The 15,193-nt window shown below is 33.0% G+C and overlaps 2 protein-coding genes across 6 annotated transcripts; one reads left to right on the plus strand and one right to left on the minus strand.

Moving 5' to 3' along the window:
• Positions 1-1,099: 1,099 nt before the first annotated feature.
• On the minus strand, positions 1,100-8,515 carry LOC129874011 (uncharacterized). 4 transcript variants are annotated; one of them, XM_055949226.1, is made up of 10 exons: positions 8,306-8,515; positions 7,917-8,067; positions 7,453-7,611; positions 5,255-5,314; positions 4,614-4,712; positions 3,664-3,771; positions 3,441-3,584; positions 1,901-2,008; positions 1,439-1,490; positions 1,100-1,365 (listed from the first exon to the last, which is right to left on the minus strand). In XM_055949226.1, exons 2-10 carry the CDS (start codon positions 8,013-8,015, stop codon positions 1,328-1,330), a joined length of 867 nt encoding a protein of 288 aa, XP_055805201.1. In that variant the 5' UTR covers positions 8,016-8,067; positions 8,306-8,515; the 3' UTR covers positions 1,100-1,327. The 4 variants fall into 4 exon arrangements, with proteins under 4 accessions (XP_055805201.1, XP_055805200.1, XP_055805199.1 ...); XM_055949225.1 differs by having other exon boundaries at positions 3,664-3,756; positions 7,893-8,067; positions 8,306-8,455; XM_055949224.1 differs by having other exon boundaries at positions 7,893-8,067; positions 8,306-8,455.
• A 2,571-nt stretch (positions 8,516-11,086) lies between these two features.
• Positions 11,087-14,826, plus strand: LOC129873303 (xyloglucan O-acetyltransferase 3-like). 2 transcript variants are annotated; one of them, XM_055948372.1, is made up of 4 exons: positions 11,087-11,555; positions 11,794-12,089; positions 13,706-14,096; positions 14,256-14,826. In XM_055948372.1, the coding sequence occupies exons 1-4, from the start codon at positions 11,315-11,317 to the stop codon at positions 14,630-14,632; spliced, it is 1,305 nt and encodes a 434-aa protein (XP_055804347.1). In that variant the 5' UTR covers positions 11,087-11,314; the 3' UTR covers positions 14,633-14,826. The 2 variants fall into 2 exon arrangements, with proteins under 2 accessions (XP_055804347.1, XP_055804348.1); XM_055948373.1 differs by having other exon boundaries at positions 11,929-12,089.
• The last annotated feature ends 367 nt before the right edge of the window (positions 14,827-15,193 follow it).

Genomic DNA, 15,193 nt, shown 5'->3' on the forward strand with positions numbered 1-15,193 from the left:
AATCACTTGAAATTTTGAACATATATATAGTGAACTTTAACATAGTATTTTTTGAGTCTATGTTCAAAGTTTCAAACAATTTGAAGTTGTGGCGAAAATTACACCATTAAAGGAGGTTAAAGTTTTGAAACTTTGAAAAAAAATTAAGTGTGTCTTGTTGGGTTAGGTTGAATTCGAGCTCAAAAATTATTGAATTTTGATATCTAGCTCAGAGGAATGCTCCATTAAAATTTGAGGTGATTTCGTGAAAAATTGAAGAAGTTGGAAATTTGGAGTTCTTCTTGGTGTTCTTGAAGAAGAAGAAGCAAAAAGAATATATTTAATTCAAAACTCCAATAGAAAAATGTTAAAAGTTGTTTGAGTGATTTTGCAAAAAATCAGAGTAAAAAATAATGGCATAGATGAGTCTTTTCTCAAACGTCAATGGCATAGATGAGTCAAACTTTTAACGGATGGTATAAACGAGCCTTTTGTCACAGTTCGATGGTATATTTGAGTCTTTCCCTTTCCTTTTACATCTTTTCCACCATAATTATTAAAGATATTTTGTAAATAAATATTTTTATGCAATGCATGCTATTTTTAATACATTAAACCAAATAATACATAAGAAATATTCTATCTATAATTAATGCACGCATAACTAATAGAATCATTACTAACACACTCTATTTATCATTCCTTAATGTTTATTTACTAACAGATATGTCATCCCAAGAATTGTTGTTGCTATGCCACCTTTTCATATAGAGTTGTGTAGTTCCCTCATATTATACTTGAGCAATTACACATTATTATTATTTTTATATTTGGTAGAACTCAACATCAAATTCAGCAGCTATACTTTATTTTTTACTTATATGTTCAATTGGTAAGCTTCCACATCAAAAGCAAACTCTGGAAAAGAAAAATCATATAAAATATCTCTTTTGAATTTCCTTAAATATAATTCAACGTTAAAACACAATCCTCGCCTTCAAATAGTATTTTCTTTCACCTTTTTCTAATCTTTAGCTCTGTGTAGTTTGATTGAATATGTCAGTGATACTAATTTAACTTGCCATACTAGACAACAGCAACAGTAAGACAGGTTTCAAGGTGCTAGAATATTAGTACTATAAAGAAGAAACCTTGTACTTGTCCCAACCAATTTTCATTGCAAATTAGGTTAATACCAGAAGCTCCAGATACATAACTAGGTTACATGCACATAATTCAGATCATATATCTACATGTTACAAGACGTGGTTTTAGACAACTGAAAATTCAATATGCGTCTCTTGGCAGTCATTCATCCATCCCAAAATCCCAATAAGTTGGTGACTTATTAAGTTATCATATCACATTCCACTTGAATCTCGCCATCTGCAAGAAAAATATTCTTATTAGATTTCTCACGGGGAAAGAGAATTATTTAAGAACAAGAAAAGACCCTTACTCTTGAGATACACGGCTAAATTTGCTTGGGCATCGGCTTCAGTGTTGGATTCCTGATATGTTAAACAAGTAAAACCCCTCAGAATCAGATGAAAAGATAGATTTTAATAATTAAAAAGAAAGGAACAATTATGTGGAACAACTCATCATGCAGAGCAACCAGAACAGAGGGAATCTATAGACTGGAGAAGCATGATTATTCACTTCTAGTAACAAGGTGATAAACCAATTTCATAGAACGGATTAGCTAGAAAAGAGAAACTCTATATTGCATAAATTAAACATGACATTCAAGTACCCACCACTTGCACCTTTTTTAGTCACAGGAGACCACACTATTGCATTTTCATCACAAAAACAACATACAGTTGCAAGATACAGTAAGGACTTCGAAAATCAAAATTCTGATGGACAACAGGCTCAGTAAGCTCTGAATTAGCAAAAGAGGAAAAATTGGCCATACTCTGTCCATATGGTTGATCTGGAATGACATAAACTGATCTTTAAGCTCTTTCACAATCTTGGATAACTCAGCCATGTTCTGATTCTTGCATTTCCAGATTCCTTGAGTCTGTTCCATGATAGAAATTTGTAAAGAACGGAAAATCGGCCCAGAAGCAGTTCCAGCTAAAACTTAAAACTGAATGAAATATAAATAGCACAGCAAAAGCACATATGATCTCAGCATAAGATCACATAGGTTGCAAGGGGAAGAATAGCTTCACTTTTGAACTGGTTTAGGTGTCTGGGAAGGAGTGGATGAGGTACCATCAAGAACGCAAGCTATACCAACCCATAATTCCTATCAAACTACATATAGGCTGAATAAATCTCAAATCCTATAGGGTCTTTATAGTCACTCCTAAACCTGTCACTGTAAAATCTTAGGCATTTGGCAAAACAATCAAACTAAAGCCAAAACAAAAGCTAAGTAAAATAAGTTTCTTGAATTAATTGTTAACCTACACCTTATGTTCTCTGGAATTTAAATTGGGATGTCAAGAAGCAAATTTTCCCAAGACAATGTGGGCGCCCAAATTTTCCCTTGGTGGATATTGCTTAGCTTTTGTCATTTCTGTTAAAAAACTCTCTCTCGGACTCTCTCTCTCATATTATAGTATTTCATATTTTTATGTAGCTTACCTAATCAACTGACACATCACAAGAAAAAAGATAATATGCAGAATTACGATTTGTGAGAAAAAAAGTCAAGGTCAAGACATGGAGTTCGATTGGATAATGCTCAAAAAAACAAGAAAAAAATGATAACATTGTGCATTAAAAGGCAGCAGGAGAGACCTTATAGAACTGAAAGTATTGGAGCCATAAAAGGTCAACTATATTCACTCTCTAAATTTTCTGTTTGTATTAACTTCCTTCACAAAATTCATATTTTTTTCAATTCGATTTGTTGATGATCCATTCGGATGATTTTGCAATGAATTATGAAATATGATTAAATGGATTACATACATACATACTTACATACATACATACATACATACATATATATGTGAGCGTGTGTGGGTGCTTTGAGTCTTGAAATACATTTGTTCTAATTGTCAAATTTCATATGGGCATATTTTGACCTCAACCATCAAATCGCGAACTAAGTATCACATTCATGAATCTTTTACTTAATTAATTTGTGTTTTGTTACTCGAAAAATCTTATTCTAGTTAATTTGGGATGTACATGCAACACGTGTCCAAAAACTAGTTGGTTAAAAACCATGTGTCTCATTATTTGGAATGGTTCACTTTCTGTTGGTGTAGCCCCGGTTTAATGAGTATGTCTATGTCTCAGACACTCTCAACGGCTAGCACATCACAGGAAAAGGCTCTTCAGCAGTAGTTTTAGAAATCAGTAGTTTCAACAAATTACTGAATATATATAAATTTGACAGGATATTAAAAGTGAGAAAGCAGAAAAAATTGACTAATTTGCTAAAAGCAAAAAAATTTTAAAACAAAAAGCAGAAGTAAGAAGAAGAGAAAGAAGACCTGCATGCAGACAAGTTTTGAGTCACCCTTGACTTTAACGTGTTTGAAACCTTTCTCAAGAGCATATCTTAGCCCTAAGATTACGCCTCTGTATTCAGCAACATTGTTAGTTGCCACACCCACACCTTCACGCAACCGGAAAACCTACAGAAAAGAATCACAAGTCGAAAACCTGTAAATTTGTGGTGACAAATCACATCTTCTAAATGGATAGGGAGCATACCATACTTCCATCTGCAGCACGCAGCACAGCCCCAGCACCAGCTAGACCAGGATTCCCCTTTGAAGCCCCATCAAACTCAAGAATGCATGAACACTGCATGTAGGGGGACTGAAGGTATCTATTTACAAAATTGTTCCACCAAGCTTCAAGCAAAGATCACATAAAGATACTAGCACTTAAAAGAAAACAGAGTGTTCATCATATTACAAGTGAGTCAAACCACCCTCTTTGGCAAAATAAGACCAACTCGGCTTCAATATCTTATCTCTATCACAGAGACATGATATTATGACTTGGAACTGAAGTGCCACAAAATTAACATACTATACAATGGCTTAAAACATAAGTTCAAAGCACATTACTATTATTGTTATTATTGTATATAGTAATTGCACAGGTTTAAAAGTGAGCATCTTCTATAGTCTCATGCCACTATCTTATTTGGGGCGGTCAATGATACTCACGGAGTACTCTTCATATGCAACCTACATTTCTGCACCGAGTGTGCAGATATGAATTCGAGCTTCAGCAGAGTTCGTGAGTGAGCATTCAAGATCTATCAACATCCCAGTGTGAGCTGATGAGCTGGTGAACTGTCAGCCTGTTCATGGTAAATCAGGGTCTCGTTGCTCTGATTCGTACTCCAGATTGATTATGCATTAATCTTATACAGAATTGTATCTCATATTCTTAGTGAATCATGACTTGTGACATCAGTTCCTGAGGTTTATCAGATATTGTTTTTTATTCTATATTCCCTGTTCTAGATTTTATTACCTATTATTGACAATGAGTTTGAAGAATTATTTATTGTTGGTTCGCTCAATGAGGGACATCGGGTGGTTTCGGTCATAACAAGTTAATACGACCCTATCCCTGAGAACATCAACATACAGGTAAACCAGACAATGAAAAAATTTGTACATCTTAATACAAAAAATTTAACTTACAGGATATGACGAAATTGGGGGAGCTTCTAGGAAATTGTCCAATTTGGCGTGTTTTTGCTGACCAGCAGCTGCAAATGAAGGAGATGCCACCACTTCCATCTGAACGAAGGAATAAAACAAAGTGACTATCAAAGATATCATACATACCTTGTCATAATATCAAAAAAAAAAATCATAAGCCAATACAAGATTAACTAGAAGTTGTGAGTTGAACCAGCAATAAAATTTGAGTTTTTATGACCCAAAAGAGTCATTTTTAATAATAAAAACAATAAATGCAAACCATAACTTTATTTTCTGGAATCAACTAAATGTACCAAAAAGATTTATCCACGACATTTATTCCGCTATTAGATGAATATCCTCATTACACTAAAGATTTATCAAGGAAACCACCATTACTAGACCAGACAATTAGTTTCTTATTCCAGGGAAAGTACAAACCTAATATTAGATAACGTATACAAAATTTCCATCCGATCCTACTTCAGAATATATTAATGCTTTGCAATAATTGATGATATAGTTGTTTTGATGACTGAAGCTGGGCCTAAAAGAAGTATATCAGTTATGATTTTCAAGAAAGACATGCCCCATTTAATCAATGCAAGAATAATATGGATTGACCATTAAGAGATAACCTGCATCCTCTTTTCCTGAATGTTCTTCCCGACAATTTTATCTTTTGAAGAGCCGGGTTGCTGCAAAAACATGAAAAAGTTAAAATCTCCCCACATGGAATGGTGCTTGATGTAAAGTTATAACTGGAAAAACATGCTAATGTTTGTTTCTTTTCAAGGCACAAAATGTAGTTTATACCATAGACTCCTGAATTTGATAGAGCAACAGGAGACAGATATTTCAATAATTGGATACCAAAAAAATCTAAGCATTTCAAGTTGGGTCTAGCTGAAAAATGTAAAAGCAGTATTATGCTCACTTTGTAGTTACCATTTAGCGGCTGCAAGACACAATGGAGGAAGTAGTTGGACACGACGACAATGACAAAGCAAGGAAAAACTAACAAATCCAAAGTGATTGAACCTATCATCGATATCAAATTCGGATCCCAAAATCGCATATGTACGGCTATTAGCAAGCTTTTGTGACCATAAGGTGACAGTAGTACAGTTCTGCATTTGAAACAGATCCGGACCCCCTCCCCCCAAATATGAGAATTAGTCTTGAAGCAATATAACATATGGTATTAGCATTATCAAAAAGAAGGTGTGTGCCACAAAAATAGGCAAGTATGACATTTTCTCTTTGAAATGCTACTACGTATCACATAACCGGATAAAACTTCAAAAAAATTACTCTTCAGTTTATTCACATTAAGCTTCTCAATAGTATTCAATTTTTTTATTTGCTAGCTTTTCAACAGTATTCATCTCAGTTTGCTCTCTTATCCAATGCAGCAATGAAAAGATTTCCTCCCAGTCCTCCACCAGTCAATTTTATTCTGTACATATAAATCTAACTCAACGTTCAGTTCCCCTCTCATGCATCTACACTTAAAGTTCTCCTGTGGTAAAAGTTTATCCAATCACATCAATTTTACGTGTCATCCATTCAAAAATCACCGAAAAAGATCATCGCCAACAAATATTATTATTATTCAGAGTTTCTTTGACCAAAACAATGGTCTCACCTCCATGTTCATGAAAACTTTGTAAAAGGAAAGTATATAAAGGGCACACCATCCCTGAGTAATTCTTCCAGTTATGCTTGTCTGCATATGATTGTAGATGATGGAGTGATATTCTCCTCTTACACAGCACAAGGTACTTGGATGTAGCATTTGGAGATCCATCCGAAATTTTTGGACTCTAGTTTTATCTAGACTTTGCTTTAAGGTGGGGAATGGCATGAAAGTGTCCTTCTGAGAGGACAAATGGATAGAACAAAGACCTCTAAAACAGCTATCCCCAGACAGTCACATCTTATGCCTTCACCAACAGGCTACTGTGGATGGCATGTCGACAGGACAGGGGTGGAGTCTGCATCTCAGAAGTAATTTAAATGATTGGGAGATGCAAAGGATAGATGCCTTCAACAATACTGCAGCCCAGTTCAGTAGTTTAACAGGGGAGAAGAGGACACAGTAGTTTGGAAGATAGGCAACAACGGGACTTTCACTGTCAATTCTGCACACAGAGGTCTAATTGCTTCCAACAACAGGGATGGGAATTGGCCATGGAAGATGATATGGAGGGTAACGATTCCATAGTAGGTGAACTGTTTTTCTTGGCTGCTGGCTAAGGAAGCAGTGTGCCAAAACTTTGAAGAGAAGAGGTTTCCAACTTTGTTCCAGATGTTACCTATGTGGGGAACAAGCAGAGACAGTCAACCATCTCTTTTTACATTGCAAGTGTACAGACCATCTTTGGAAGATCTTCACCGGCTTAAGAAAGATCACATGGGTGAAACAAAGGAGTGTAGAAGGGGTTCTTAAATGCTAGATCAGTATACCTGTGGATATATCAAAGATGTGAGATGTAATACTTTTGGAGGGGGGCTACATCTTTTGATGTAGTATACCAGTGGATATATAGTAGAAAAGTTATCATTCTCAAAAAAATAAAAAAAAGGAGTAGTTCAGCCTGACCGAGAATAATTGCGCAGTTAGTCAAGGTTAGCGGTGCAATACTATTGTCTAAATCATGATAACAAAAGTATTGATATATATATATATCTTTAAAAGCCAGACAATTTTGGCATCCACATTAGCCAAAATTTGACCCAACTATCATCAAATAGTTATGACAGCACTATCAAATAGATAAGACAACTGTGTCAAATTCCAGTTTAACAACAGTAGAATGATTAACTTTCTAACCCGAAATGGGCATGGGATGAGAGTCCCAAAGAGATCATCTCGAACATCGCTGAAATCCATAGAATACATTGCATTCTTGAGTCCATGAGAAGCCAGATACTCTTCGGATTCCTTAGCCAGGCGATACCCTTTAAAAACGCTTATGGCTGGTTCACCAACCTGAAAGATTAGAATAAAAAAAATATTCAAAGAAGAAACATCTGATAATATTATTACTTGTGCTCTAGTCAATCAATCAACTAAGCCTCAACCCTGAACTAATGGGTTTGGCTATAATGTATTATTTTGCTCTATTTCTTCATCGTTGTTCAGAAGCTAGAATAATTAGACTCTTCTCAGACTAGAGCTATCAAATATCAACAAAAAAAGGTAGCAATACAATCGATGACAAAATCTGTAAAAGAAGTTTTCTTTGGACCAGAAACAGATAAGTATTTAACCTTAGAAGGTAAAGGAAAACATACAGATGTTCGTAGCAAAGCTTGCAAATCGCTCAAGTTCTTATAAACCCCGATCACATCCCCTTTGCGCACGACATAAAAAGCATCCTTTTCGTCCCCCATTTTATGTGTCCAACTCCAACGCGTCTGCTTGACTTTGCAAATTACTCCAGCACTGTATCAACACATCATAACTTTAGCAAAAGCAGAAACGGAACAACAACTAAATAAGTCCAAGTTCCTCAGGCGAAACTCGATCTCAGGACTCACCTAACAATGTACAATAAACATACTATTATTATATGATTTAGGGCATTTTCTTTTTTTCAAATAGACCCGAATTTCGCGCACAAATATGTCGAATTAGGTTTTTTTGAAAACAGAGAAAAATGAAAGGAAAGGAAGATTCTCACCGAGCGGAAGAGAAGAGTGAAGGGAAGTAGTTGGTTGGAAGGTGAAGAAAGGGAGCTTTAATGGAGTTTTGTGTTAACAGCGGATCTCTGAAGTTTCAGTTTCGGAAGTCGTGTAATATGTCAGCTAATTTTGATCCGAAACTGCATGTTTGGGCTGTTTTGGCGGAAACCTCAATTGGGCTGAATATTTTCAAACGGCCCATAGGCTTCCTCAATACACTCGTCAAGCAAAAATGTTGCATCACTATCCAACACTAGTATTTATAATGGGCCAAAATAACACAGCTGTTTTGTTTCTCTCATTGTATTTAAATTAGGAAAAACTACCTAATCACACAAATATTAATACTATATTTATTAATTCTCCATATAGTTTGATTATATATTATCTTACTAACTAATAATTTTATATCAAATTTCAAGTCAAATATACCTAGATACATGTGTTTTTGCTACTAGATACATTGAAATAGAGAAAAGGAATAAAGGTGACCGAGATAGTTTATGTATTTTAGATACATACGAATCACATTATTTATATATATATATATATATATATATATATATATAGAGAGAGAGAGAGAGAGAGAGAGATGGAGAGGGGTGAGCGGTGTATTTAGAATAAATTACACCTAATTTTGACCTCATGTATCCAAGATACATATATTTGGATGTGTCAGATACATGTATCCGAAGTCCAAATACTGATAAGATGTGTAATATTGAAAAATTGCGTGAAGAAAAGTAGTTTGATTCTAAACTAATAGATTTGTGTTGTTTCCTCTTTAAATTATTAAATTGTTCTTGTTGGTATTGCGTACCAAATCAAAACATTAAATTAAAATTGATTAATGTAAAGTTGATAGTGTTTAGTTTTTTTTTTGTTTTTTTTACCCCAATTTTGGAGGATTTATAGTGTTTTCACACTTCCCCTCCAATGTGACTTGAACCCAGGACCTACCGATCGTGGATGGAGGTGCTTAACCAACTGAGCAACCCTCACCTGTCAGTGTTTAGTTTTTTAAATTTTCAAATTAGGGGCACGAGAAAGGAAAAATAAAAAAAAAGTGATTATAAGATGGAGAATCAATCTCATTAAGTTGAAAATTCAAATAGTTACCTAATTGAACCACTATAACTATTTGTTAGTATTTAATCATAATTTACTTTCATAAAGTAAAATGAAATCTGTCAAATCATAAATTAAATTGTTTTTGGAATTTATGCCTTTGAACGGATTCCTTCATTATTGAACAAAGTACATACAATAAAGTCCTCGCTATATGAGACGAGGACTCAAAGCCGTAAATTTCACGGAGTGTTTCCAAACCCGTTTGAATGGGGTTTAAGTTGGTTTTTAGTTTTTGAACATATTTGTCTAATGCTAACTTTAAGCCATAAAGTTCTTAAAGTCAGTCAAAAATGAAAAGTTAGGATTTCTATTTTTTTTCTAAGTGCTTAAAGCCATTGTGTTTGACCATTAAAATTATTTTTATATCCCTTATATTTTAACTAATTTTCCAAACTACCATTTTTATTCTTTTAACCCTAAAATTTAAACACTTATTTTCAACATAAACACTTTTATCCAAACACTCAACTGCTTATTTATAAAAATAACTTTCAACACTTCAAAGTTCTAAAAACACTTCATACATAAAAGTTATTTTTTTTAAGATCATTCAAACGGGCTCCATGTTTCGAACAAGTAAACTCCGTACGGCGAAAATAATTTCTTATGATCACTTATAAATTAAATATAAAATATTTTAAATTATTAGCTATAAAAGAAAAAAAAAACAGCAACACTTGAGTTTAATTTTAAATATAATATTTTTTATTTTAAATTTTTTTATTAATTTTATTCTCTTCATACTTTTTTTACTTTTTATTTTATTTTAATTGTGAATTCACTTTAAATTCCACTTTATCTCACACCCTGGTGTTCAAGTTGTCCCCCTCTCTCATTTTTTTTTTCTTATTCTTCAGCCTACTTTCTTTCTTGGGAGTGATTTTTTAAAAACTATTTTCTAGATTTTGTTGAGTTATTGATAGCAAAATTAATTATTTTTCTAAGCAAATTCCAAATTTTGAAAGTATCATAAATTAATTTATCTTCTTTTCATATAATTTCAAAATTAGAAATAATATTTTTTAAAGAATTCATGAATTCCCCAAAAATTGAAATAAAATTGATTGAAATTCAGAGAAAAAAGCTAAATGATACATTATAATCATTTTGAAGCCTAATGAGTTTATCAAATTATTTGAAATGTAAAAAAAAATTCTTTAAAAATTGAACAGAGTTAAATTAATAGTAGTAAAAGAAAAAGGGTGGAATTGTGTTGAAAATGGTGACATTGCAAGTGGGAAGTTTCAATGGCGATAACAATAAATTTTTGAAGAAGAAATAAAAAAGAAAAAATAATAAATAATAAGGACAAAAGTTAAAATAATAAGAAAAATAAAAAAATTTATTTTATAACAAAATATACATAAAAATAAAATTATATTCATTATTTTAGGTTGCTCACATTCAAAATTATTTAGTGGATAATACAACTCCCACATAATTAAGATGGCTTTTTAAAAATTGAAAACAATTTCAAATGTTCTTTTCTTGGTCCAAAATTAAATCTTTTTAAAATGTGTATGAGGTGAATGGTCATGTATAGTATATGTTCCCTTAAATATAAATTCATGTGCGGAACATTAATGAGAAATTACTAAATTAGTTTATCACCTAGGATTATGTAGTTATATATATGTTGGGTCATGTTGTATACGATGGATTATGACCTGTCGTGCAGATGGGTTCAGCGAGCAGTGTACCTAATCACTACCTACTCAAGAAAAAATGAACTCTCACTGTAAAAGTAGGGCATCACATTTCTCTCTGTTTTCATCTGTTCCCACGTTCCTCCCTGCTATTTTTTTTGTCCTTACAATTTCGATCCTAATTCAAAGGAATTGACTGATATTTTTCTCTCCTTGTATCTATCATTGTTAATGCGGGTCAAATTGAAGATGAATTTGTGTAATTCTGTACAGACCCGAAAGAATGTTCACAATTATCTCTTCAAGGGGGAGAAATTTCTTAACTTGGGAAGCCCAGGTTTTTTATTGCTCTATTCACTCTTTCTTACTCTGATTTTCAGCTGCTACATGCTTCATTTTACCTTCACCCCAATCCTCAAATTCACAAGCAAACAAGATTCAGCTTTTATTCATCAGTCTCAACCTCCTTCAGGCAAGTTCACAAAACTCCTTTTTTTTTCCCAATCATTGTAATAATTTTTATTAATTGATCACTCGTTGGATGTCAAATTGAAAAAAAAAAAAAAGCAACTTGACAAGCTAAAGTCACATGGACAGAGTTATTTATAGAGAAATTTAGTAGGAGCTACGTGATGAGTGCATTATATCTCCATTTTGCATTGATTTTTGTACATGTAATTGATCCATGCTTCTAATGCATATTTTGGCAGATTACAACACGTCCAACTGTGACTTGTTGAATGGTAGTTGGGTTGTAGAGCCGAAGGATAATTCCCTTTATTATACAAATTTTAGCTGTCCAACAATTCCTTATTCGAAAAACTGTTTGTTGAATGGACGGCCAGATGAAGAATTCATGCACTGGAGATGGAAACCGGATGAATGTACGCTTCCTCGTTTCGACGCCAAAACATTTTTAACATTTGTTAAAGGAAAGACGATGGCGTTTATAGGCGATTCCCTCGCAAGGAACCATATGGAGTCCCTTCTCTGTATTTTATCTTCGGTTAGTCATCCTACTTTTCTTTTCCTATTCACATATACTAATGTACATGAATATTACTGGTGCAATTTAACTAGATCATTTAAACCTAATAGTATAAAGAAAATGAAAAACAATTATTGTAGTTAGTGGTGTATATAATAATAGATCTTATAGAAAGGATGAACATTGTTATTTGTGTATCTAATCTAGGGACTTAAAAGTGATTTGGTGCTCCAATAATTAAGAAAAGGATTAAAAGAAGAATTAAAATTGCATTGAGATGCGTGACCTTTGCTCTTTTTTAAGGTCTTGAAATAAGGTAAATTATGAAAAGGTGTGGTTTTTGTTGTCAGTTTGACTTTGGACACCCTGTAGGACAGCGACAGATGTTCCATTTATTCGGACGCTAATTTCGCAATTAAGACATTATTGTAATTTGCACCGTCCCATTTTTCAAAACACACATCTTACTATTCGTCATATTTTTTTGGAAATTTAAAATATTTATTATTTACAACAATAATTTTTTTTTTCTTAATACTTATAATATATATTAGCGAAAATAATTTATAAAACTCATATAATATAAATTTTATTCATAGATAATATATTTATCATATACTTTAATACACTTATAATACATTGTGTCAATTTCTTACCAAACAAGTATAATTCTCAATATTAATTATTTATTTATCATTTTTTTATGATTTAAAATTAAATATTAATTAATATTAGTACTATCGAGTGATTGAGAATAATGATGCATATTATATACCTTTTGATTTACTCGTGTCCAAATATTTGCTGCGAGTGTATACCAAAGCAAATGAAAGATTCTTTAAACATATCATAGAACCCTCTTTATATCTTTTACCAACACAATCTCTCTTCTATTTTATTCTAATCTATAACATTGTACAAGTGCCAAAGAAATGACTTTGCTTTCAACCAAGACTAATCGAATTATAATTTTACCTTTTATCTATCTTCTGCCCTGACAAATTAGGAGTAGTAGTTGAGCGATATGTCAAATTTATGTGACATTCTCCTACCGCTCCCATCTCTTGCCATTTCCATTTATGCGATATACATTTAAATTTCATTACTGTTTTTTCATTTTCCATATTATTTATTGTTACTGAGAGACTTTAGTGGTCATAGTTGAAAGTTACTTGCTTTGGTTCAATTTGTTTATCTTAATTTTTATTTTAGCCTGTTTGAAAATTCTTTCTTAATTTTTAACCATTCGATATGGCCTTTTGCAGAATAAGCCACTGGTATAACTTTATCAATTTCCTGAACTTAACAAATTTAGATCAAGTATGCTATACAAATATTAAGTAAAAAATTCATACAATTATAAAGTAAACAAAGCTAAGTTTTCTTCCTAAATTAATGGACTCTGTCCAAGTTTCATGTTAGAATTATTGGGTAGATGTCTAGATCCGTTAATTAATTAAAAAACTACTCCCTTCACATGGAACAAAGATTTTATATTTGGAATTATCTTCACATTAAGTCTTTTTTTTTTTAATTATTATTAATGCATAATCATCATGTGCAGTGCTGCAAGAACCACTGAGTTATCATATTTTTTTATGCAACAAGTGAGATTTTGGCACAAAAATTTGCAGGAAGAAAGTCCAAGAGACATATACAAGGATGTTGAAGACAAATTCAGAACATGGCTGTTTCCTCGTCATAACTTCACTCTCATGGTCCTCCGCACTGAATTTCTTGTCTTTGCTACTGAGAGAATTATCAATGGTTCATTCACGGGAGGATTTGACTTGCATTTGGACAAATTAAATGGAAATTGGACCCAACATTTACCCAACATAGATTATGCTATTTTCTCAGATGGACATTGGTTTCTTCGGCCTAATTACCTTCACGAAAATGGCAATCTTATTGGATGTGTTTATTGTGGGGAAGTAGGGGTTCATGATCTTGGCCCTGGTTATGCCATCCGAAGAGCATTTCAAGCTGCTTTCAACTACATAAATAAATGCGTTGAATGCTCAGGTACAGAGGTGGATTCAGGTTTTGATCTTGATGGGTTCAATTATTAAAGTTTTTAATACTTAAGTTAATGTACATATGAAATTATTATGATGTTTCATTTAAAAGTACTAAGTTCAGTTGAACTCATTACTAAAAGTCCACACCATCTAATTTGATTAGGTATTGTCGTACTTTTAAGGACATTCTCGGCGGGGCAATTCGAGAATGGAGCATGGAATGAAGGAGGATTTTGTAACAGAACAAGGCCATTTGCTAGAGATGAAGTTAAAATTAGAAATCAAGATTGGGAATTTAGGAGCATTCAAATTGAAGAAATTGAAAGAGCAAGAAAAGACGGAGAAAAAAATGGGAACATGTTCGAACTTATAGACGTGACAAGAGTTATGTTAATGAGAGCAGATGGACATCCAGGAGCCTATTGGGGCAATAAATGGATGAAGGGCTATAGTGATTGTATCCATTGGTGCTTGCCAGGGCCCATTGATACATGGAACGAATTTTTATTGGAAATTCTTAGAAGAAAACTCCACACATAATTCCATTGAAGTTAATTAGTCAAGAGAAACATTCTCATTTTTATCAATTCAAAATTTTGTTCTTTGGGTTGAGGTAGGGAGGACATGTCTTATGAGTAATGAAAGTGGCCTTCAGCCTAAATGAATTAACAATTGTAAATGATGTTAAATTGAAATTAAAAAAATATTGGGATTAGTTGAACCAGTTGACTATATGCTACAGCTTCCACTGATAGTTGTTTTAGGACGTCATTGCACGTCCTATTTTTCTTTCCTCCACAGCTACCCCGATTAAATCCAATATTTCTTCTTGGCAAAGTTCATATTGGGGTTAAAAGTGTTTCCCAAGTAAGACAACAAAATGTCAAACATTTATTACTCATATCCAACTTCTCTCATCTCTATTAATTTTAAGGGAAAATTAGGTAGATAGACAAACATATATTAGTTAATTAGTTAACATAGTTATAGTGTGAGTTAATTATGCCTTGCGGAAAACATATAGCTGTAATTACAGTTTGAGTTTGGTATAATTCGCGCGATTTATACAAACGTGCGCGAATCGAATTGTATAGCGAAATA

Source organism: Solanum dulcamara, chromosome 11, assembly GCF_947179165.1.
Source record: "Solanum dulcamara chromosome 11, daSolDulc1.2, whole genome shotgun sequence".
Classification (NCBI taxonomy): domain Eukaryota; kingdom Viridiplantae; phylum Streptophyta; class Magnoliopsida; order Solanales; family Solanaceae; genus Solanum; species Solanum dulcamara.